General features: G+C 37.2%; 1 protein-coding gene and 1 long non-coding RNA gene across 13 annotated transcripts in view; one reads left to right on the top strand and one right to left on the bottom strand.

The window, feature by feature from the left end:
* CMSS1 (cms1 ribosomal small subunit homolog) overlaps window positions 1-25,088 on the top strand; it is a 375,896-nt gene that overhangs the window by 318,275 nt on the left and 32,533 nt on the right. For 8 of the 12 annotated variants that reach the window (XM_077884190.1, XM_077884183.1, XM_077884187.1 and 5 more), the window contains one exon: window positions 24,286-24,374. In XM_077884190.1, coding sequence (XP_077740316.1) covers window positions 24,286-24,374 — 89 coding nt within the window. Of the gene's footprint in view, window positions 1-10,845; window positions 10,973-24,285; window positions 24,375-25,088 lie in introns of those variants that run through there. The other 4 variants (XM_077884179.1, XM_077884185.1, XM_077884189.1 and 1 more) reach the window with 2 other exon arrangements.
* The window catches only part of LOC144305391 (uncharacterized), a 40,671-nt gene that overhangs the window by 3,385 nt on the left and 12,198 nt on the right, over window positions 1-25,088 (bottom strand). The window lies entirely within an intron of this gene.

The following is a 25,088-nucleotide window of genomic DNA, read 5'->3' as shown; positions in this document are numbered from 1 at the left end:
CAAATTAAGTAAGCTCCCATAAAAGGAATTCAGCAAATGTTTAATTATACTAAAAATATTACTGCTGGTAAGTTTGAACATGGAAATTAAAAAGGAAAAAGTTAAGCATGCTTCTTTGTCTATTACCTATTTCTATATTCCAGAAGTCTAAAACTCTCCCCCAGAGTCTCTAATATATTTTCCAGGTATTCTTAACTTTATAAGGATCCTCTACACTATATTTAGAGAAATTCAATATTCACACTGTTACTTTTGACTGAGGTTTCAGTTGCCATGTTTTTCCCTAAACCAGTGTCATCTTTATCTAAAATTTGTTTTACTAAAGCCATTAATATTGCAAGTGATACTTGGTTCTTGTAGCTAGTGCCTTCCCTAGAGTATATTTAGTTCTTTTCAGCTTCAACTTTTTCTTTTTTTTCCCTTCAGTGTTTATTGGTGTTTCCTTTTTCATTAATCATAATACTGAAATGGCTCTCTACATATCCTTTTTATCCTCTTAATTTCACCCACCAGGACATTATCTCTTACAAATTGAGCCCTTTGCCAGTTTCATGTCACATTTCTTTAAGCAAATAAATGTTCTCCATATGCTTAGCATATACTCCTGAGTCCTGTAGCCTATTACCCCTTTTAAAACAGAAATGGGGAAACAGCTGTTTCTCAATTCCTATAAAGTATGTCCTGTTTTATAGATCATGCTGAGCAGCTCTGTTTTGATGTCTGCAATATTACTTGGTCCTTGAAATTGTGAATTTCCTGGACCTGAATTTTCCCTCTCACATTTGGGAAAGAGAGATTAATTCTACTAGTTGTTCCGTTATGTTATACAGGCCATGGGGTCTTCAGTGTCATTTATTTTGGTAGCTACTAAAGTATCACGTGGAAGAAACGCCTTCTTCCTTATAGCACAACAAAATTTTGAACTCTTAAGATTGATATTGTGAAGTCATCTCATTCAGTGTTTCAGCAGCTATAGATTAAATATATTTGCAGATTGTGTGCTACATGCAGAGCAAATAAGGATGAAAGGACACCTTGCTCTCAGGTAGCCTACAGTCCAGTAGAGACAACAGATGCAACATAATGATTGTTCTAATCAAGGGATATCTAACCTCTTCCCTAAATGAAGAGTTGGCAAACTATGGCCTGAGATGGCTACCTGTTTTTATATTAAACTTTTTTTAAAAGATTTTATTTATTTATTTGAGAGACAGAGAATGAGAGAGAGAGAGAGCACAAGTAGGGGGAAAGAAGAAAGGAAGAGGGAGATGCAGACTCCCTGCTGAACAGGGAGCCCGATGTGGGGCTCAATTTCCAGAACCCTGAGATGATGACTTGAGCTGAAGGCAGATGCTTAACCAACTGAGCTATCCAGACACCCCTATATATAAAGTTTTTTTGTAACATAACCATGCCTATTCATTTACGTATTTTCAAGGGATACTTTCATTCGAGTTGTAATTCTGACAGAGATCATATGGCCCACAAGCCTAAAGTATTAACTACCTTGTTCTCTAATAAAAAAAAAAATTTGCCAGTTCCTGGCTTAGGAGAAGGAACATTAAGAAGTATATGTCAGCAAAGAATAGGGTAATGGAGAACACCTTGGAGGATGCCAGCATTTTAGGGGTTAGGTACAAGAAAAGAGTCCATGAAGTGATGGTTGAGAACCAAACCATAGCATACCAGAAAACAATGGAGGAGTGTTGGAAAGTTGAGGGTTGACATCAGTGTCAAATGCCCCAGCACAATCAAGTAAAATGATGATTATGATGACCATTTCCTGAGACTTTATTTGTGTGCCAGACTGTGTGCTAAGCAGTTTACATTCATTATGTCAGGACTCCATGTAACAACCCTGTAAGGTAACCCTATAATATCCCCATTTTATAGATGAGGAAATTTAGGCATAGAATAAGAAGTAACTTTTCCAAGGCCACACAACTTTAAATGGAAGAAGTGGGGTTCCAGTCCAGGGAGCCTGATTCTAAAGGGACTGTAATTTAATCCCTCTGCCATATCCAATTTGACAATTAGGAAATCATTGGTGTCCATAGCAAGAATAATTTCAGTGCCATGATGTAGGTGGAAGATAGCCCATAGAAGACTCACAGGCAGATCAATGGATGGATTGATGCAATAGATGGTAGAGTCTAGCATGTGTATGATTTGTGTTATGATTAAATGAAAGTACTATAACAATACAGTGAGGAAAGGAAGAATCATTCAGGAACATGTTAAGACAATTGATCAAATATTTGAAAAGGTACTAAATTAGAGCTTCATTTTATATCATACAACAAAAATCTACTTCATAGGATTAAAGTTAAATGTTTAAAAAAAGATTAAGCTGTAAAAAAAAAGATTAGATGAAAATATCTACTTTGCGTGGGGAGAACTTTTCAAAGCATAATTGCTTTGAAAAAAATATATATTTGATCTCCTTATAATTTAAGACATCTGTAGATCAAAAATAATTTTAAAAATTAAAAGATAAGATGGATCTGGAATCTTGATTAAGATGGTAGAGTAGGATCCTGACCTCACTTCCTTCCATGTACACACCAAGGTTCCAACTATATATATATAGAGTCACCCTCTGAGAACAACCTGAAAACAAGTAGAATAGCTCTTCCACAGCTAAAAATATAAAGAAAAAATCACACTGAGAAGGATAGGAGTGGCAGTGACAGTCTGGTCAGGACCCACACCTCTGACATGGTAAGTCAAAAGCTGGAGGTATATCATAGGAATGATGGAGGTTCTCCCTGAGGAGCAAGGGGTTCAAGCCCTACATGGGGTACCCTGCCTCCCTGAGGACTTGAACTGAAAAGAGGAGCCCCCATAATATATGGTTTTGAAAATAAATGGGTCTTAACTCTGGGAGAACTGGAAGTCTATAGGAAGGGTCTGTGCACAGATGCACTCAATCCAAGACCCAGCACAGAGGCAGCAATTTGATAGGTGCCTGGGACATAAATGAAGGAGTTTTGTTGGCTAATACTAGAGTGTGTCAGAGGAGCAAGGATTGGTAGGAACTTATCTCTGGGAACAAAAGTCCTGGCAGGCACCATTTTTCTTGCCCTTTTTCTGCCTAGACAGCCTGACACTGTCAGACACTCATTCTGAGTGTCTCCATTTACCTTGCTAGCACTACTTGCCTTGTCCTGACATTCCCCTCCAGACTGCCCCATTCAACCCACCTACTCTAGCAGGTGCCCCTCCAAAGCAGCTCTTGCCCCACCACACTCAGCAGTGGAATTGGCCAGGACTGGCACCCTACCAGAGAAGTTCCAACACCTCCCACCAAGCCTCTGGGCGCCCTCAGCAAAGACTGGCATCCCCACAAAGTGACTTGTGCCCAGGAGGGCCAGTCCCAGCCTCCAGTGTGCCCACAGCAGTTGTGGCCTAGACACAATAAGAGGGCACACACAGCGCACATTAGAAACCCCTAGAGTGCTTGGTTTTGGTGACGGGGAATGGATCGTGCTTCTAGGCCCCACAGGACACTCTCTGCATAAGTCCACTCTTTCAAGACCAAGAGGTGTAGCTGATCAACCTAATACATAGAAACAGTCAGGCAAAATGAGGAAACAAAGGAATATGTTCCAAACAAAAGAACAAGATAAAACCTCAGGAAAAGAAACTAAATGAAACAGAGATAAGCAATCTACATGATAAAGAGTTCAAAGTAATGGTCATAAACATTCTCAGTGAACTCAGGAAAAGAATTGATGGGCACGGTGAGAACTTCAACAAAGAGATAGAAAATATAAAAAAGAAATAAGAGCTGAAAACTACAATAACTGAACTGAAAAATACATCAGAGGGAAACAACAGCAGATTAAAGAATGCAGAAGAATGGATCACTGATCTGGAAGAGGGTAGTGGAAATTGTCCAAGCTGAACATCAAAAAGAAAAAGAATTTTTTAAATGAGTATATTTTAAGAGACCCTTGAGACAACATCAAACATACTAACATTCACATGATAGGAGTCCTCGAAAGAGAAGAGAGAAAGGGGAAGAAAACATATTTGAAGAAAACAAATGAAAAATTCCCTAACCTGGGGAAGGAAACAGACACCCAGGTCCAAGAAGTACAGAGCCTCAAATAAGATGAACTGAAAGAGGTTCATGCTAAGGCAAATATTAAAATGCCAGAAATTAAAGGTAGGAAGAGAATCTTAAAAATAATAGGAAAGCAACTAGTTACATACAAGGAAATATTCATAAGGCTATCAGCTAATTTTTCAGCAGAAACTTTGCAGGACAGAAAGGGGTGGCATGACCTTCTCAAAGTGCTGAAAGGAAAAAACCTAGAGCCAAGAATACTGTACCTGGTAAGGTTATCATTCAGAATTGAAGGAGAGATAACGTTTCCCATCAAATAAAAGTTAAAGGAGTTCATCAGCACTAAACTGGCTTTTTAAGAAATGTTAAAGGAACTTCTTTAAGTGGAAAAGAAGGCCATAACTAGAAATAGAAAAATTATGAAAGGAAAAAAATCTTGCTGGTAAAAGCAAACGTATAGTAAAGGTAGTGGATGAAGCAATTATAAAGCTAGTATAAAGAATAAAAGACAAAAATCATAAAATCCACTATCTCTACAGTAATTAAGGGATACACAGAATCCTTTAAAAATATATAAAATGTGACATCAAAAACAAAAATGTAGGGTCAGCCTTGGTGGCTCAGCAGTTTAGCACCACCTTCAGCCCAGGACGTGATCCTGGAGATCCAGGATCAAGTCCCATGTCAGGCTCCCTGCATAGAGCCTGCTTCTCCTTCTGCCTGTGTCTCTGCCTCTCTCTCTCTCTCTTTCTCTCTCATGAATAAATAAATAAAATCTTTGAAATAAAAATGTAGTGCTTTATTTTCTTTTTAAGATTTTACTCATTTATTCAGGAGAGACACAGAGAGAGTGGCAGAGACATAGGCAGAGGTAGAAGCAGGCTCCCAGAAGGGAGCCCAATGCAGTACTCGATCCCAGGACTCCAGGATTACTCCCTAAGCTGAAGGCAGACACTCAACCACCGAGCCACCCAGACATCCCCAAAATGTAGTGCTTTAAAAATGTGTTCAAACTTAAGTAATTGTCAACTTAAAAAAGCTAAAATAGACTGCTATATACATACAGTGTTATATATGTATCTTAATGGTGACCGCAAACCAAAATCTTTAGTAGATACACAAAAAATAAAGGGAAAGGAATCCAAACAGAGTACCAAAGAGAGTCATCAAATCATAAGGGAAGAAGAAAGGAACAGAAGAACTGTAAAAACAACCAGGAAACAATTAACAAAATGGCAGAAGATACATACTTATCAATAATTACTTGAAGCATAAATGAACTAAATGCCCCAATTAAAAGACAGAAGGTGACTGAATGGCTTTTTAAAAACCATCTATGCGCTGCCTATAAGAGACTCACTTCAGACCTAAAGATACACAGAATGAAAGTGAAAGGAGAGCAAAATATATTCCATGCAAATGGGAATGAAATGCTGAGGTAGCAATACTTATATTGTACAAAATGGACTTTAATATGAAGATGGCAACAAGAGACAAAAGGCATTACATAATGATAACAGGATCAATCCAACAAGAGGATATAACAATTGTAAATATCTATGCCCCCAACATAGGAACATGTAAATATATAGAGTAAATATTAAAATACATGAAAAAGGAAATTGACAGCACTATAGTAATAGAGGACTTTAACACTCCACTTATATCAATGGATCATTCAGATAGAAACTTAATAAGGAAATAGGGGCCTTAAATAACATATCAGATCAGATGTACTGAATAGACATAGAAATCATTTCATCCAAGAATAGCAGAACACCCATTTTTTTTCAAGAGCACATGGAACATTCTCCAGGAAAGATCACAGATTAGGTCACAAAAGTCTTAATAAATTGAGAAGATTGAAATCATATCAAACATCTTTTCCAACCACAATAGTATGAAACTAAAAATCAGTTATAAGGAAAAAAAAACTGTATAAAACACAACACATAAACAAAACACAACATTCTACTAAGCAACCAGTGGGTCAATAAAAATAAAAAATCAGAGGAAATTAAAAAATAACTTGAGACAAATGAAAATGGACACACAATATTCAAAAATCTACGGGACACAGCAAAAGCAGTTCCAGGACAGAAGTTTATAGCAATACAGACTTACTTCAAGAAACAAAAATCTAAGACCAATATAACCTTATACCTAAAGGAACTAGAAAAACAAAACTTGTATGTGGAATCTAAAAAAGCAAAATGAACAAAACAGACTCACAGATGCATAGACTCATAAAGAAATGGTGGTTGCCAGAAGGGAAAGGGTGGGGAATGGGTGAAATAGGTGAAAGGGATTAAGAGGTATAAATTTCCAATTACAGCATAAGTAAGCCAAAGAGATGTAAAGTACAGCACGGGGAATATAGACAATAATATAATAACTTTGTATGGCACAGATGGTGACTAATTGTGGTGATCATTTCATAATGTATATAAATGTCAAATCACTATGCTGCACACCTAAGGCCAGTATATTGTGTGTCAGCTATGCTTCAGTAATAAAAGAAGATTTAACAACTTTACAAATTAACCTCAAAATTTAAAAAACTAGTACAAATTAATAAGGAAAACATCAAAACTCTTCTTGACGAATGAATATTAAGAATATTCTATTCATATAAGAAACATTGCATGGTTTTTTTTAAGATTTTATTTATTTATTCATGATAGACAGAGAGAGAGAGAGAGAGAGAGAGAGGCAGAGACACAGGCAGAGGGAGAAGCAGGCTCCACGCAGGAAGCCTGACGTGGGACTCGATCCTGGTTCCCCAGGATCACGCCCTGGACTGAAGGCGGCGCCAAACCGCCGGGCCACCAGGGCTGCCCCATTACATGGTTTATAAGAAGTAAAATATTCCCTCAGTCATAACCAAATGAATGCCAATTAAAATGCAGTCATTTTTACCTATTGGCAGTATTTAAAAATTCAGTACTTACTAAAGTGTGATGAAACAAGTTTTTTTTTTTAAATATATGTTGATGACTTAAAAATTGACCTGAAACTTTCTGGAAAACAGTTAAGACTCTTAAAAAACATACATACCTCATTACAATGCAACTTCCTCTGAGAAATCTACTCTAATTAGAAATGCATAAAATCTAATCTGAAATACGTAAAATCTAAAAATATATTACAAAGGCAAAATATTGTAAATAATGTAAGTAATGATAGAATAACAAATAGAGTATTGCAAACAAAGGCAACAAAAATGTCCTTCAAGACTACTGTGAGAAAGTACTCATGATATATGAAAAGATACTTATGTAAGATACATAATTTCAGGGGATCCCTGGGTGGCACAGCGGTTTAGCGCCTGCCTTTGGCCCAGGGCGCGATCCTGGAGACCCGGGATCGAATCCCACGTCGGGCTCCCGGTGCATGGAGCCTGCTTCTCCCTCTGCCTGTGTCTCTGCCTCTCTCTCTCTCTCTGTGTGACTATCATAAATAAATAAAAATTAAAAAAAATATGTAAAGATGTGTACATAAGTGTACACCTACATACATATACATACACAGAGACAGAACGAAAAGTGGAAGTGAACGTTTCAAAATTGTAATAGTGGTTCTCTTGTTCTAGCAGGGCCATCTTTTTATAGTGGTACCAAATTTTTCTGAAATCTCCACAATTAGTCTGTATTACTTTTATATCAGGGGGAAAGGTTTAAAAAATTTTTAATGATGACCTCACCAAATTGTTAGTATAGAATTGACAAAACTCTTTAGCCTCTTTTATTTATTCACCCCATTAGACTGTTTTACATCTTAGTTTTATCCCAGACTGTTATGTAAAACATCAGAGTTATGATTCTTAAAGAATCCTTCTATATATTTCCCATGCAGTTGGTAATTAGTTGATAGGTTAATATCGTAAAGCCCAGTTTCCAGTAGGAAACTATAAGGATGATGCAAATAAAGTACCTTGTTCTAAACTACACAAAAAGGCAGGTAATTTCTGGCTGTTTCCACTGAAAAGCTAGGTAAGAAAGTTATTAAGCATTCTGACTCAGGGCATGTGAACATTACATCCACTTTTAATGATTCACAAGCTTCACATTAAGGGTATACATTAAGTAATCTAATAGGTAGTAAAGCCTCTGAAGGCTATAAGGCAGTCTTAATAGAAACAATGTGCTTTTACATTGTAACATTTCTCTTCCTTGGGATCACACTCTATAACAAGGGTGAGTGGGTAACAAGTCTAGCTGCAGCCTCATAGGCTTTTTCCTTATGAAATGTCTGTTCAGGGGACGTGATGTAACTTGCATACCCATATAATAGGCCATGTTCACCTATATTTTTTTTTAATGTTACCCAATCCCTCTATACTTTAACATTCTACCTCACTCTGGAAATTTTGACATGTCCAGGGTATATATAGCATTCTTAATAGAAATTGGCCTGAACCAGAAGAGAATCATAAATCACAGCAGTATGACTTCATAAGTCCACAAATGAGAAAACTGGCATAGAGTAAGTGATTTTCCCAAGATCACAAAAGTTGGAACTAGAATGTAAGCCTTCTAGGACCTCTTTCATCACTCCTCTCCACTGGCACTTCCCAAAATGTGTACACAGAGCACCGTTCTGGGAGCTGTTAACAGTTGTGCTGCAAAGAGCAGAGTTCAGAGGTGAAATAAGCCTAAGGATGACTTCATTTCCATTCCCACACTTGGAGAATAGTAATGCATACTAATACATTGAAGAACCCCTGCAATAAGACAGATACTGAACCAGACGGGGTGTGGGAATGAAAAGCATAAACCAGAAGTAGTCTAGCAAACCAGATATATTCTCTGCCCAGCTATGTAGGATAGAAGCAGGGATAATGAGGAAGAGTTAGATAATCTGGACTAAGTGGGTATTTTTGGTGTTGGATTGTATTTTGGAGAAGGGGAGCTGCTCACCACATGCATCAGCTCTGGCTCCAATTAGATGAGTGTGGTCAAATTTTAAAACACATTATTATGTTAAACTGGGCTCTATCCACAAAGCCCCATGGATTTCAATATCCTGCTTAGAGACCACTACCACCAGAGAGCCATAAAGTTTGCTTTCCAAGTTAGAGGAGCAGTATTGCATAGGGGTTAAGGGACTCTGAATTAGCACTGCGTACGTAGATCCAAATCCTGGCTCTCTCATTAACCTTGGGCAAGTGCCTCAGTTTCCACCTCTGTTAGAGAGAGGTGGTAATAATGCCCATTTCCTAAAGTTGATATGCAAATTAAATGAGTTAAAGTAGGTAGAGCATTTATAATAAGGACTATGTAAGTGTTTTTACCATTATTTTTAGCTTCTATTCCAAGAACAGAGAAATTATAAAGCAGTGCTTCTAAATGTATAAAGTATGCTCATCCAATAAACATAATAATTCTACTAAGACCCAAAATGCCACAGCCAGCACCCTTGGCTCTACTTACCTAACTCTGACTGCAGAAGTTAACCAGAAAAGATTAAATTGAAGTTACTCATAGTTTGAAAATCGCCCCCCAAATATGTAAATGTCCAATATTTAAATTCGAAAGGAAGAAAGGTGTAACTCTAACATTCAAGACTGAAGTTGAGGCCATCTTGCCCAACCTGACTTATATATATATATTTTTTTTTTAATCTAAAAAGAAAATAAGATTTTTAAAAATGCCTTATTGAACAGACAACAGCCAGGTATTGGTTCCGCCTACAAAGTTGTCCTTTGATATCTGCATGACCTTTACTGTGTTTTTGTAACTTAAAGATAGGACAGGTCCTGTGGCACCATGATTTTTTACCTTAAAGGTCCTTTCTCTGTATGGCTCAGGCTTAAGTGTGAGAGTTCACACACACAAGGTCAAGTTCCTATGGCTCTGAGTGCTTTGCCCCTGATGTGGGCTGGTGGTTATTGGAACCCTGTGTACATTTTTTAGAAGGAAGGAAGGGAGGGAAAGGGAGGGGAGGGAGGGAGGGGAAGGAAAGGAAGGGAATGGGGTAGGGGTAGGGGAAGAGAAAAGGGAGGGAAAGAGGGAAGGAAAAAGAAAAGTATTATTAATCTGGACCACTAAAAATTTTGAAAAATAACCTTGAAGATTTAATTTTGATGACACGGAACTGGCACCAGAAATTTTGTAGCATTTAAGCTCTCCGCAAAAAAGAAAATGAAACATGTTTTCTTCAGTTATGCATTTTTGAGATGATCTTAATGGTCTCAATACTTTGCTTTCCAAGTAAAGTACTTTTTCTTTACTTTTTCTCCCAGAGTTTCAGGACCCATCAACCTACTCCAGTTCAGAGTTTTGCAAGCATCTTCATTCCAAATTTTCTAACTTTAAAGTTTTTTGTGGGAATTGGCACCGTATTTTGTAAGCAAAGTTTTGATCCGTTGCTAGGGACATCTTCAGCTATGAAAATAAGGGCATTATTGGAATATAGAATAGGCTGTAGCATTTGCCACTAGACATGGCAAAATTAAAGGGCAGAGGAATCTCCCTCGCACGCTTCCCATTCTAGTTCAGAATGACAAGAAAACTTCTGATAGAAGCAACAAGAGTCTATTCCAAATTTAGATTTACAGGGACTTACACTTAGAAGCATTTGTTTTGTAAGATCTTTTGGAGAGGAGGAAAAGAGCCTGAAGAAGGAAAAGAAAGATCATGCCCAGTTTCTTGCAGTATATGAGAGTGAGAAGCCAAAAAAGGAAAAGATGGTAGCTAGGAAAAACAGAACAAAACAAAACTGGAGAGGTATGTGCCAGGTTAAACAAGGAGCCTGATGAACCACCACAAGCCTGTGGAAGACCTTGCATGGGCCAGTGTCCCTGCAGCTGGACCTGGGACCATGTGGCCAGAAAACGCCAGGAGACTGAAGGTCGAGCGTGCCCAAGCTTCTCTCAGCAGCCGCTCCCACAGCAATCAGGTGCCCTCAATTGTGCACAACAAACTTGGTCTTGAGTTTGCTGTTGCTCCTGCCACCCATCACTGAATTCTTCGTTTGCATGCTGGATCCCGTTCTCCTTTTCTCCCCTTTTTCATTTCTCCACATTTTCCTTTCTCAGTTAAAGTTGCAACTACTTGCTAGATTATAGCCCTAAAATAGTCTTGTTTCTACTTTTGGGGGATGAATTGAGTTGAATTTTGGAGGATGGGAGTAAAGTTTTAATAGAAAAGCAGAGATGACAAGGATAATGCAAGAGCTTCTAGCATTCTGAACAGTTATAATAAATGAGAGATATATTTACAGATGGTATAATTCCTTTTTGGCACAACCTACTTGATTACAAGTCCTTATGTTTTAGTCGTGGGATAGCTATAGTAATGATTCTGAAAAGTATACAAAGCAATCAAGGATGGAACATCAGTGTTAATATAAGTGGAGTCACACTTGAGAGCGCCTTCTTTCATTGGATGTGCTTTCGCTGTGTGTCCTTGCCTTCCTCTCCTCTCACCTTCCCTGTCTTCTGTTTTGCCACTGTGGCCTTTAGGGCTTCACTGAGTTCACTTTTCACAGGGTCACGTTCTTTGGATGTGGGAATTGTATTCTTTCTCAGTGATGCTGGTGGGAGTCCCTTAATGAGCTGGGAACAAGGTTTCTTGAAGAATAGTTCCCAGCCCTGCTTCTCTTGGCCAAATAAAACATTCTGGCTCTTAGGGATGAGTAATTTTAGCAAAATACTTTAGACTGTTGAAGTACAGCTGTTTCTCCAGTATTATTTTTCATCATGTATAGTTAGATTTCCCAGAGAACAGCTGACCCCTCTAGAAATATAGAACACCCCCCTCAAATAAGTGAGATTAAACTAAATTAAACAGGATGGATTTTTAAAAACTGAGTCACAACATAATGATAAAAGGAATAATTCAACCAACAGGAAGTTGTAATGATTCTAAATTTGCATAGCCCTAACATACCTATGAGATGTGTAAATAAAAATTGGTAGAATTGCTAGAAAACATGGACTAATTCAGAATAAGAGGGGGAGATGTTAATGCACATGTCAATAATTGGCAAAACAAAAATGTATATACATGTAACATATTTGAAAAATATAATTAACGAGTTTATCCATGATCCTATGTAGAATTCTGCACCTAATAATTAGAAACTATATATTCGATTCAGAAATGCTTTGAAACATTTTTTAATTGTTTATGTACCAGGTCAGGGCCTGGCAAACTGTGGTCTATGGATGGACCAAATTCAGCCAGAATGTGTTTCTGTAAATAGTTTATCAGAACCCAGCCATGCGTATTCATTTATATATTGTCTAAGGCTGCTTTTATACAACAGCGGAGTTTGAGTACTTACTGACAGAGACCTTATTGCTCTTCAAACCCTATACCTATTTACTATATGTCCCTTTACCTAAAAAGTTCGCTGTGCTAAAAATAAAGCAAGTCTTAACAAATATCAGAGAATTGGTATGCAAGCCATTTTTCTAACCACAAAACCAAAGAATAATAACTAAAAAAAAAAACTGTTTAGAAATATAAAAATACACTTCCAAATAACTCATTAGTCAAAGAAAAATCATTATGGAAACATTAGAAATACTTAGAATTAAATGATTATGAAAATGCTATAACTTTAAAACATATGGTATTCAACTTAAAGTTAGATTTAGAGAAAATGTTTAGCCTTAATGCTTATATCAGAAAAAAGAAAACTTAGTGGGCTAAATATCCAACTACAAAAGTGAGAAAATCAGTAGACTAAACCCAAAGAAAGTAAAAAACTTAGTGCAGTAAAAATCAAAGATGCAGTAGGAAATATCTATAAGTACAGAACTTGGTCGTTTTTTTTAAGACCTCTCTGTGGTTGAACAAGAAAAAATAAGGTGCAAGTAAAAAATTAGGAGATAAGAAAAGTGGGCATAGCTGCATACAATGACCAATTCCAATAAATTTGAAATAGATAAAATCGCCAGTTACCTGGGAAAATATCACTTACCAAAACTGAATTAAAAATAAATAGAAAAACATGGATAATCATATGACCATTAGAAACTGGAGGATTTGTTAAAACATACCCACAGAAAGAATACTATATTCTGCTTGTTTTATTGACACATTTACCTAATATCAAGGTATTTGATTTTAAATGTCTGCATAAATAGTAAGGTATTTGATTTTTTAAATCTACATAAAATTTTAAATCCTCCCCCCAAAAAAACACTGTTATTAAAAGAGAAATATATCATGACCAACTGGGATTTATCCTAATAATAAGAACAGTTTAACGTTAGCATATTTTTACAGTTCACCACATTATCAGATTATAGAAGAAATCCCATATGATCATCTCAATAAATGCAAAAACAAAAAGCATTGCATTAATTTCAACACCTATTCATTACTTCAAACAAGCTCTTAGCAATCCAGTAATGAAAGGAAACATCATTGGAGCACCTGGTGGCTCAGGCAGTTAAGCATGCAACTCTTGATTCCAGCTCAGGTCATGATCTCAGGGTCCTGAGATGGAGCCCAGCCTCTGGTGCTGCCCTAAGCTTGAGAGTCTCTCTCTCTTTCTCCCTCTGCCCGGCTCATGCTCATTCTCTTTCTCAAATAAATAAATAAATCTTAAAAAAAAAAAAAGGAAACATTATTAAACTATAAACATCTTTTCGTGCAAACTAGTGTGGGTGTTAAAATTGTGGAATCTGGGATTTAAATTTCAGGTCTGCCAGTTATTAGTTGTATGACATTGCATAAATGTTGCAAATTGTTTAATGAAAATTAGCTTCTATCATTTTTTAAAAGTCAGGTTGATTGAGGATTAATTTACATTCAGCCAGAATTAACCCTTTTTGTGTACAGTTCTGTGAATTTTGACTGATAAATATGGTTGTATAACTGCCATAACAGTTAAGGTAATAGAACATTTCCATCACTCCTGAGAAGTCTCCCATCTTTCATCCCAAGTAATTATTCATCTGTTTGTGCCTATAATTTTGCCCTTTCCAGAATGTTAAATAAATGGAATCATATAATATAGTTTCTTTAATCTGGTGTGTCCTTTACTTAGAATCATCATACCTTTGAAACTTATCCATTGCTGTTGTGTATAGTTAGGTTTTTTTTGTGTTTTTTTGTTTTGTTTTGTTTTGGTTTTTTTCTTTTTTTTTTTTTTTTTTTTTGGTTTTTTGGTGTGTTTGTTTTTGTTTTTGTAATTGGTTTTGTTGAGAAACTGTGAGAACAAATAGAGTTCATCAGGTTACTAGCCAGTGCAGATCAAGGTTTTTATGAGGCCTGAGCTTATACAATTTAAGGGGCCCTCTCTTAGGAAAAGAATACAAAATTACTGATATAAAATTAGGTATGAAAGTAGTTGTTTTAAATAAGAAATCACAGCAGTACTGATGCAAACACAGGAATTCTAAAAGTTTTTATTTTACTTATCCCCATCCAATAAGAAAAAAATATATATAGTTCCTTGAAAACTATATAAAATGCACCATCCACTGTCTTCCTACAGGAAAAATGGGAAGCTAATTCTCTGCTTATAGTTTTATGTTTTTGATAATTGGAAGGATTTTCCACTGGTTTCATGCATCCCAAACCTGGTTTCTCCTCCAGTGCCCATATAGTTCTAGGGAAGGGTACTACACATACATTTGTGCCATGATCTACAACCTCTGGCCCTTCACAGTTGGTCAGAATGTCTGGTGAGTTGGCACAGGGTGGTAGGAGAGTATTCCTGGTAGCAGTCCTACACTAGGACAGCTAGCAGTAATTTAACTGTAGACTGCATGATTATGAACCACTCCATTAGACTCAAAATTAAATGTATGTTTAATCAACTTCCTGTAACTGGATTCCCAAAACGTTCACTTCCACTTCAACACCATTCACTACAGAGTATGTGAAAGAGGTGAATTCTGAGTAGAAATAGACAGTGGTCTATTTATTTTAACCACAATATATCTTTCTTTTGCAAATTTTCTAAGAAAAAAATAATCACATGATCCATTGCCAGGGGCCTTCCCAGGGCCTAGAAGGGGTTCATGCAAACAAGTGCTTTGAAGCTTAAGGAAATTGCTGGGAAATTGGACTTCCAATACTTCTCATAAAGAAGATGAAGGCAGGGACTGAAGCAAAGAGGAAATATGTGCAGCTTTTTAATTTTGCTTGCTCTTTTTGCTTTGAGTTGAAAAGGGACAATATACTTGACCCCTTTATTGGAAGAATTCAACCAGTTCCATCTGGTGGTATCTTTTTTTTTTTTTTTTAATGAATACTCTCAGGGAGTAGGAGATGAGGCTACCCCGTCTTGTTGTCTCCACTTCACAGGCCCTGTCAGCCACTGGGACTAATTAGCGTAGGCCTGGCTTAACCTCCTCAAATGCCAGCAGTTCTAGAGGAACCTGGGAGCTGGAGCCAGGCTGGGTAGGTTGGGCCTTATACTTCTCTTTTAATACTCTCTTAATGGAAATCACAGAACTAGCATCCTTTTTTTTTTTTTTTTTTTTTTTTTTCCAGAAAAGCAGTTTTTCTCTTTTGGAACCAAAAAACATAACAGGCAAAAGAAACAACTAATTTATTCAGCCTACAGTGATATGAGATGATCTCATTTTATACGTTAAAAGGTTTCAGATGAAATAATTTTTGGCTCAGAAAGTAACTCAGATTTGGAGCATTTTGTTAACAAGGTATTTTAAATATTTCTGATGGGTTTTTGTTGCATAAGAGTCACATACCTTTAAAAATGTGTTATTTTCAGCTAGATTGCTTAAATACAGACTGTGCTCTTCAGTTATCAGAGTCTGGGCAATGGAGGAATAAAGAGTTCAGGATTTTCTTTTAAGGCATTATTGGAGTTTTAAATATTTCAGGATTTGATCTCAACATTTATTTATTTGTATTTTACCTATTTTATCTTAAAGTGACTTTTAAAGTTAATGAAAGAAGATTTGTATAAGTGGTTTAATGTTTTACACATAGAAATAATATTATGTTTATAATGAAAATGTAAATGAAACAGTAGGTATGGGGAAGTACTTTTTACTTTAATCAACACTGGGCTAAGTACTTGGGACACTCATGAGTACCCCCACAGTGTTATTGTTCCCCAGAGAGAAAGCCTAACATTTATCCATACCTGCACACACTATATGGAAGAATAAAATTATATGCTGATTTACAAGGTAAGTATAGAAATGCTGTGACAACAAGAAGGAGAAGGGCTATGTAGTCAGCCAAGATCCCAGATGAAGATGAGTTGGAGGATGTTAAGAGAAAGGAGACTCCATGGATAGAAACAACTATAAGAAATTTCATAGAACTAAAGGTGGCTTTAATGGAGAAAGAAATTGCTCAGGTGGGGTTGCCAGATTTATTAGCAAATAAAAATACATGCCACCTCATTAAATTCAAATTTCAGATAAACAATGAATAATTATAATACTATATAGATATCTCTCATGCAACATATGGGTCACACTTAGACTGAAAAATTATTTGGTAATTTTTGTATTTTTGTATTTAATCTGGCAACCTTATCCAGAGAGCTTTTATTTTTGAAGACTCCATCATGGCCTCCCTGGGTTGAATTTCTAAATTCTGCATTTCTCTGAACCCATTTGTCTTCCTGGCTCTTCTAGTCAAGACACCAATGAAAGGGGTACCCCAGCAGCAAGATGGTACTCTGGTCTGGTCCACAGCCAACCACATGCCTGTTGGCTTTTCCAGCATAATAATTTTGGGCTTCCTGAAGAAAAGGATGGATTTCCTTTAAGTATTACTTTTAACTTTTTCGTGGTGAAATCATTTTAGATTCACATGCAATTGTAGGAAACAGTATACAGTGAAATCACATATATCCTTTACCCAGATTTCCCCAGTGGTAACAACTTGCAAAACTATATGTATATGTAAATGGTAACACAAGGATGTTGCGATTGATACAGTTAAGATACGGAACATTTCCATCCTCATAAGAATCCTGCTTGTCGCTCTTTTGTAGCCACACCCACTCCTGAACCCAACCCTTTCCTTGAGGCCACTGTGCTGTTCTCCATTTCTCTCATTTTGTCATTTCAATAATGATGTATAGATAGAATCACACAGTATGTAACCTTTTGGGATTGGCTTTTTTTCAGCAAGCATAATTCTCTGGAATTTATCAAGGTTGCTGTGTGTATTAATAGTTTATTCCCCTTTTTTTGAAGATTTTATTTATTTGAGAGAGAGAAAAATCATGAGCAGTGGGAGGGGCAGAGAGAGAAGCAGACTCCCCTGATGCAGGGCTCGATCCCAGGACTCTTAAGATCATGACCTGAGCCAAAGGCACTTAACCAAGTGAGCCATCCAGGCTCCCCCAACCTTTTTACTGCTGATTAGTATTCTATAGTATGGATATATCACAGTTTGTCTAACCATTCACCTATTAAATGACATCTGGGTTTTCTCTAGCTTTTGGCTATTATAAATAATAAAGCTGCTTGTAAACATTTCTGGACAGTTTGTTGTATAAACTTAAGTATTTGTTTCCCTGGGATAAATGCCCAGGAGTGCAGTTGCTGTGTTGTATAGAAGTCGCATGTTTAATGTTTTAAGGAACTGCCAAGCTTATTTCCATTTGTGGAATATATCTTCTGTTCCCAGTTGCAGTGAATGAAAATCCAGTTTCTCTGCATCCTCACCAGCATTTGGTGTTGGCACTATTTTTAATGTTAGCCATTGATAGATTTGTACTCGTATCTTGTAGCTTTAATTACCATTTTGCTAATGGTTAATGATACAGAACATATTTTCGTGTACTTATTTACTTTTCAATGAATGCCTGTTCATGTCTTTTGCCATTTCCTAATCCAATTGTCTAGCTTTGATGTTCAGTTTTGAGAATTCTTTATATTGTCTAGATACTGGTCTGTCCTTTATTAGATATGGGATTTTGACAGAAATTATGTTAAACTTGTATGTCAGTTTGGGGAAAACTGGCATCTTTACCATGGTTAGTCTTCCAGTCTATGAACATGATATGTCTCCTTCTTTATTTAGCTCTTCTTTGATTTCTTGCATCAGTGTTTTATAGTCTTCAGCATGCAAGTCCTATGCATGTTTTCTTAAATTTACACTGAAGTGGGATCCCTGGGTGGTGCAGTGGTTTGGCGCCTGCCTTTGGCCCAGGGCGCGATCCTGGAGACCCGGGATCGAATCCCACATCGGGCTCCCGGTGCATGGAGTCTGCTTCTCCCTCTGCCTATGTCTCTGCCTCTCTCTCTCTCTCTCTCTCTCTCTGTGACTATCATAAATAAATTTAAAAAGAAAAATTAAAAAAAAAAGGACCCTACACTGAAGTATTATAGGTTTTTTTAAGCAATTGTAAATGGTATTGTATTTTTATTTTGGGGGTTCATATGTTCATTGCTAGCATATAGAAATAAAATATTTAATAAAATATCAAAAAAGATAATATTTATCTTCTATTCTGCAACTTTGCTAAACTCAGTTCTAGCAGGGTTTGGGGGTTTTGGAGAAAGTTTTTTAGATTCCTTGGGATTTTCAATGTAAAAAATCATGTCATCTGCAGATGGGAGCAGTTTAATGTCTTCCATTCTGATGTACATGCCTTTCATTTCCTTTCTTGCCTTATTACACTGATTAAAAGTTCTAGCACTATATTGAATAATTCTGGTGAGAGCAGACATCCATGCTTTGTTCCCTATCAGAGAGAAAGCATTCAGTCTTTCATTTATATTAAGTATAATATTTGCTGTAAGTTTTTTTAATACATAGTGTTTATCAGTTTCTCTTAAATTTGTTGTTATTTTACGTCTTAGAATATGACTATCATAGGATATGTTCCATAACATTTAGAATGAATATTCTGTTGAATGGAATATTGAGTGCAAATGTTGATCAGATCCTGTTGGTTAATGGTTATCACTTAGTTCTTCTATGTTTGCTGATTTTCTGGCTACTCATTCTCAGTTCTTGATAGAGGATGGTTGAAGTTTGAACTAAACAGTACTTTTGTCTGTTTCTTCTTTCATTTCTATCAGTTTTTGCTTCCTATATTTTGCAGCTCTGTTGTTTGTTGCATACACATTAAGGATTGCTATGTCTTCTTGGCAGATCCAACCTTGTATCATTATATAATGTCCTTCTCTTTCTCTGGTAATTTTCTTGACTCTGAACTCATCTGATATTAATATAGCTACTCTGCTTTCTTTTGATCAATATTTGTATGTTGGGGTGCCTGGGAGCTCAGTCAGTTAAGTGTCTGCTTTCAGCTCAGGTCATGATCCCAGAGTCCTGGGATGGAGCCCCACATGGGGCTCCCTGCTCAGTGGGGAGCCACTTCTCCCTCTCCTTCAGCTCCTCTCCCCTGCTTGTGCTCTCTCTCTCTCTCTCACCCTCGCTCTCTCTCTCCCTCTCAAATAAATAAAATCTTTTAAAAAATATTTATATGTTATACTTTTTCCATCATTTTGCATTCAACTTAGTATGTTGTTATATTTGAGGCAAGCTTCTTATAAATAGCATATAGTTAGGTCATGTTTTCTAATCTCTGTCAATCTCTACTTTAAATTTGCATTTTAGGCCATTTACATTTAATGTAATTATTAATATATAAGGGTTTAAATCTACCATTTTATTCTGGTTTTTTTTTTTTATGTGTGTTGTTTCTATTTTCTCTTCCCTGCCTTCCTGTGGGTTACTTGAACATTTTTAGAATTCTATTTTGATTTATCTCAGTGTTTTTTATTGTATCCCATTGTATGGCATCTTAAGTGATTTCTAAAACCACTAGGGTAGGGTCACCAGAGTGGCTCAGTGGTTGAACTGAAGCTTTGGTTCAGATCATGATCCTGGGGTCCTGGGATGGAGTCCCGCATTGGGCTCCCCGTAGAGAGCCTGCTTTTCCCTCTGCCTATGTCTCTGCCTCTCTGTCTGTGTCTCTCATGAATAAATAAATAAAACCTTAAAAAAAAACAAAACACTAGGGTAAGTGCAGCCTTTTTACCACTGGGCAAAATGGAAAGTGATGACTCTCTACTAGCCCTCCTGTAACACTATCTTAGCGGGGAGAGAGCAGTATACTTCATTATTGCCCAGAGGAGATGGAATTCAAGGCTTACCATGTGGTCTCTATTGATACTGCAATGGTAGTGGTAATGATGGGAGGGGGGGGAATAGAGGTTTGTTATTACCTTTAAGGGATGAAATTCCCTTTGTGAGTTAAATCCCTGCTTGATCATCTCTGATACCACTCTGGTGGGAGGTGGAGGAAGAGTTGAGGTGCCTCATCACAGCCTGACAAGGGTGGAAGTCTGGGCTCCCCACTCAGCCTCTGCTACTGGGGGCAGGGCCAGTTTTTTAGTGCTTGGAGTCAAATAGTTATTATCTTTTTTTTAAGATTTTATTTATTTATTCATGAGAGACACCGGAGAGAAAGAGAGAGAGGCAGAGACATAGGCAGAGCGAGGAGAAGCAGGCTCCATGCAAGGAGCCTGATGCGGGACTAGATCCCGGAAATCCAGGATCATGCCCTGAGCCAAAGGCAGACACTCAATCGCTGAGCTACCCAGGTGTCCCCAAATAGTTATTATCTAAACAATTTTAATCTTGCTAGGTTGCCTCTTCCCTGGTCATTTCGTTAAATAGAACAGCCGTTCATTGGGGCTTTTTTGGTCTGCCCCCATTGGCATTTCCAAGTTACTGACTTCTTTAACCCCAAGCCTGAGATAATAAAGCAAAAAGAAAACCCATGGAGCTAACTGATATGTTGTCCCTTATACCTCAAAGTCCCAAAGTGCCTACTTCTCTCTATCTTTAGAGACTGCCTATGTTTGTTTTATTTATAAGGTCCAGGATTTTTAGCTGTACACAGCAGGAGGAATAGGGAAAAATACTACAACTATTACTAGTACTACTAGTAGTATCTTTCCAAAAGCAGACGTTCCATAAATACTTTTAATGCCAATATAATCATTTAAAATGATTATGTTAATCTACCTGTTAATCTACCTGCTAAATCTTTTTTTTTTTTTTATGCTATACAGATAAAAGTACATGTCTTAATCAGGGTTCTCTAGATAAACAGAACTAATAGGAGATACATATTTATATCTATATATCTGTATCTATCCACATATAAAATAAGGAATTGGCCTATACACTCTTTGAGGCTGGCAAGTCCCAGCATCTGCAGTGTGAATTGGCAAACTGGAACCCAGGTTCCTCAATCCTAATCACAAGGCCTGAGGACCAGGACAGCTGATGGTGTAGTTCTAGTCTGAAGGCTGGCAGGCTGTCAATGCAGGAAGAGCTGATGTTGCAGTTCAAGTCCAAGGCAGAAAAAATTCTCTTACTCAGCAGAGGGTCAGCCTTTTTGCTTTTTTGTTCTATTCAGGTCTTATCTAATGAGGCCCACCCACATGAGGGAAGGCAGTCTGCTTTATTCAGTCTACCATTCAAATGTTAATCTGAGGTTGGGCATTTGACGGGATAAGCACTGGATGTTATACTATATTTTGGCAAATTGAACTCCAATAAAAATATATATATATACCAAAATAAAATAAGTAAGTAAATCAAACAAACAAAACAAAACAAATGTTAATCTCATCCAAAAACACCCAGAATAATGTTTCACCAAATATCTGGGTACCCTGTGACCCAACCAAGATGACACATAAAATTAAATACCACAGTATGCAAACATTTAAAACCGCAGTGGGGTGCCTGGGTGGCTCAGTTGGTTAAGCCTCTGCCTTCAGCTCAGATCTTGATTCCAGGGTCCTGGGATGAAGCCCCACTTCGGGCTCTCTGCTCAGTAGAGGTCTGCCTCTCCCTCTCCCTCTGCCCCTCCTCTCTGCACATGTGCACTCTTTCTCTCTCTCAGATAAATAAAATCTTTAACCATTTTTTAAAATAATAAATAAATCAAAGCACAGGATTACCAGATTGGTTCATTTGGACCTAAATATGAATTCTGACCAAGATTGCTTACAAATTCACATTTTGGACTGACATTGTTATATATAGAGAAATTCAAAGAGAACGAGTAAAGACCTTTTAAAGATTCAAAAATGTGTTTAAAGAGAGTAACGACTTGTTGGGAAAACTGGACAGCAACATACAAGAAGAATGAAACTGAACCTCTTTCATACACCATACACAAAAATAAATTCAAAATAGATGAAAGACCTAAATGTGAGACAGGAAATCATCAAAATTCTAGAGGAGAACACAGGCAGAAGCCTCTTTGACCATGACAGTAGCAGCTTCTTTCTAGACACATTGCCGGGGGCAAGAGAAAGAAAAGCAAAAATGAGCTATTGGGACTCCATCAAACTAAAAAGCTTCAGCTTCTGCACAGTGAAGGAAACAGCAAAGGCAGCCTACAGAATGGGAGAGATAAATGCAAATGACATATCACATAAAGGGTTTGCATCCAAAATCTATAAACAATTTATCAAACCCAACACCCGAAAAATAATCCAGTTAAGAAATGGGCAGAAGACATGAATAGACACCTTTCCAAAGAAGACGTCCAGATGGCCAAGAGACACATGAAAAGATGCTCAACATCACTCATCATCGGGGAAACACAAATCAAAACCACTATGAGATACCACCTTAGACTTATCACAATGGCTAAAATTAACAACATATGAAACAATAGGTGTTGATGAGGATGAGGATAAAGGGGAGCCCTCTTACACTGCTGGTAGGAACGCAAACTGGTGCATCCACTCTGGAGAACAGTATGGAGGTTCCTCAGAAAGTTAAAAATAGAGCTACCCTGTGATCCAGCAATTGCACTACTAGGTATTTACCCAAAGGACACAAAAATAAAGATTCAAGGGGTACATGCATCCCGATGTTTATAGCAGGATTATCAACAATAGCCAAACTATGGAGGGAGCCTAAGTGTCCATTAGCTGATGAATGGATAAAGAAGAGGTGATATAACACACACTAGAATACTACTCAGCCATCAAAAAATGAAATCTTGCCATTTACAACAAAATGGATGGAGCTATGTATTATGCTAATAAGCAAAATGTCAGAGAAAGACAAATACCATATGATCTCAATCACATATGTAATTTAAGAAAAAAAACAGATAAACATATAGGAAGGGGGAAAAGAAAAAAGGGGGAAGGGAAATAAACCATAGGAGATTCTTAACTATAGAGAACAAACAGGGTTGATGGGGACAAGTTGAGTGAGAGATGGGCTAGATGAGGGATGCGTATTAAGGAGGGCACTTGTGATGAGTGCTGGGTGTTGTATATAAGTGATGAATCATTGAATTCTGTTCCAGAAACTGATATTGCATAGTATGTTCACTGACAAAAATTTAAATTAAAAGAAAAAAAAAAAACACCTCGCAATAGAGATTTAAAGCAAAAATAAATAAAGAGAGCAACCACTAGAGGCACCTTCGTGGCTCACTTGGTTAAGCATCTGCCTTGGACTCAGGTCAATGATCCCAGGGTCCTGGGATGGAGTCCTACATCGGGCTCCCTGCTCAGCAGGGAGTCTGCTTCTGTCTCTCACTCTCCCTCTCTTCTCTCTCTCTCTCTCTATCCCTCTCTTTTTCAAATAAAGAAATAAATAAGATCTTTAAAAAAGAGGAAGTGAAAACAACCACTAAAATCCAGAAGGCAGTATGGCATTATGGGAAGTAAGAGACTATGAATGCTGTGTTTCTTCAGTAGAGCTTTATAAACAGAAAAACTGTTGAAACTTTTATTTTTCCTGATTCTAAGAGTATGAATATATTTTTTCCATTGTTAAATGATTTTACAAATTCAAAATAAATATTTTTCATGATTTATAATCTCTTTGCCACGGTCTCTTAACATTCCCCCTCAGGCTATCACCCAGGTGTCAAGAGCTACCATTTTTCAGGGCAGGCAGTATTATTTGTGGAGAAGACTTTGGACTCAAAACAGATCTGGGTTCCCAGCGGTGTGACCTGGGGCAAATTGCTTTACCCCTCTAAAAAGAAATTTCAATATGAGTAACATCAATGTAAGTGCACCATAATTAAACATTCTCAAAAGTTAGACATATAGATAATCTTGAGTTTTGCAGTTTTATGAATAAGACTGACATCTTGGTGCTTAAATCTCTATATTTTGGATCGTTTCCATGAATTCAACTACTTAGAAGTAGAATTACCGAACCTTCTAAAAAGGTGGTACCAAGATTGCACTAGCAATGGAAAAAGGAAAGAGAGATGCTTTTCTAATTTTTAAACTTTATATTTCCTAGAAGCATCAGATGGTGAAGGAGGAGGAGACACAGAAATGATGCAGCAGGAGACCGCTCCAGTTCCTGCCCAGTCAAAGAAAACCAAACAGGTGACAGTACTATAGGAGTCACAACTGTTAGAATCTGGAATCAGCATCCTCTGCCTCTCTACAACATGCCCTGTTCTTTAACATCAGTTGTTGGTGAAATTTGAGGAAAACGTTTATCTTCTTTGCCTTGGAAAACACCGTGCTTCGTTAATGATAAACAAGCAAGGTCTATTTTCCCCCTAATATTTTTTTTACAACATAAATGTATTTTACAATGATTATATCTTAGATTCTTGTATCACATTTTTACCAAGGATCCAGTAGTACTCTTTTCAGTGCAGTTCCTGGGAAAAGACAAACAGCATAAAAATATGTAAAATGACCTCTCTGCCATGCTGCCAGTAGGCTCCCCAGGTCTCAGGTCTACCTAGCGTCACGGTCCACTGCATGAATATTTATCAGGGGATTTCTACCCTGATATTACCAACAGTGGTCATTTGATATATTTTACTTCACATCCATTTGCAGCTTTTTCACATTGTGTGGCCCTCAAACCTGGTTGGTAACCATGTGTGATTTTTTTTGAAGGATCATCTCTTGCCAGACTAAAATTATCATCTACTTCATAGCAATGATTTGTGGTCTTATCATTATTGTAAGTAGCTCTAAACTCATTCCACAAGAGGGTGATGCTCTCCAGTTTGTAACCAGGCCCAAGATAATTGTGAGAGTCAGTTTAACCTACAAGGTGTATGACCTTGAGCAAGCTAAACT

Source organism: Canis aureus, chromosome 35 (assembly GCF_053574225.1).
Source record: "Canis aureus isolate CA01 chromosome 35, VMU_Caureus_v.1.0, whole genome shotgun sequence".
NCBI classification, from domain to species: domain Eukaryota; kingdom Metazoa; phylum Chordata; class Mammalia; order Carnivora; family Canidae; genus Canis; species Canis aureus.
The sequence above is the reverse complement of the archived record's forward strand: the minus strand, read 5'-3'. Positions and strand labels throughout refer to the sequence as shown.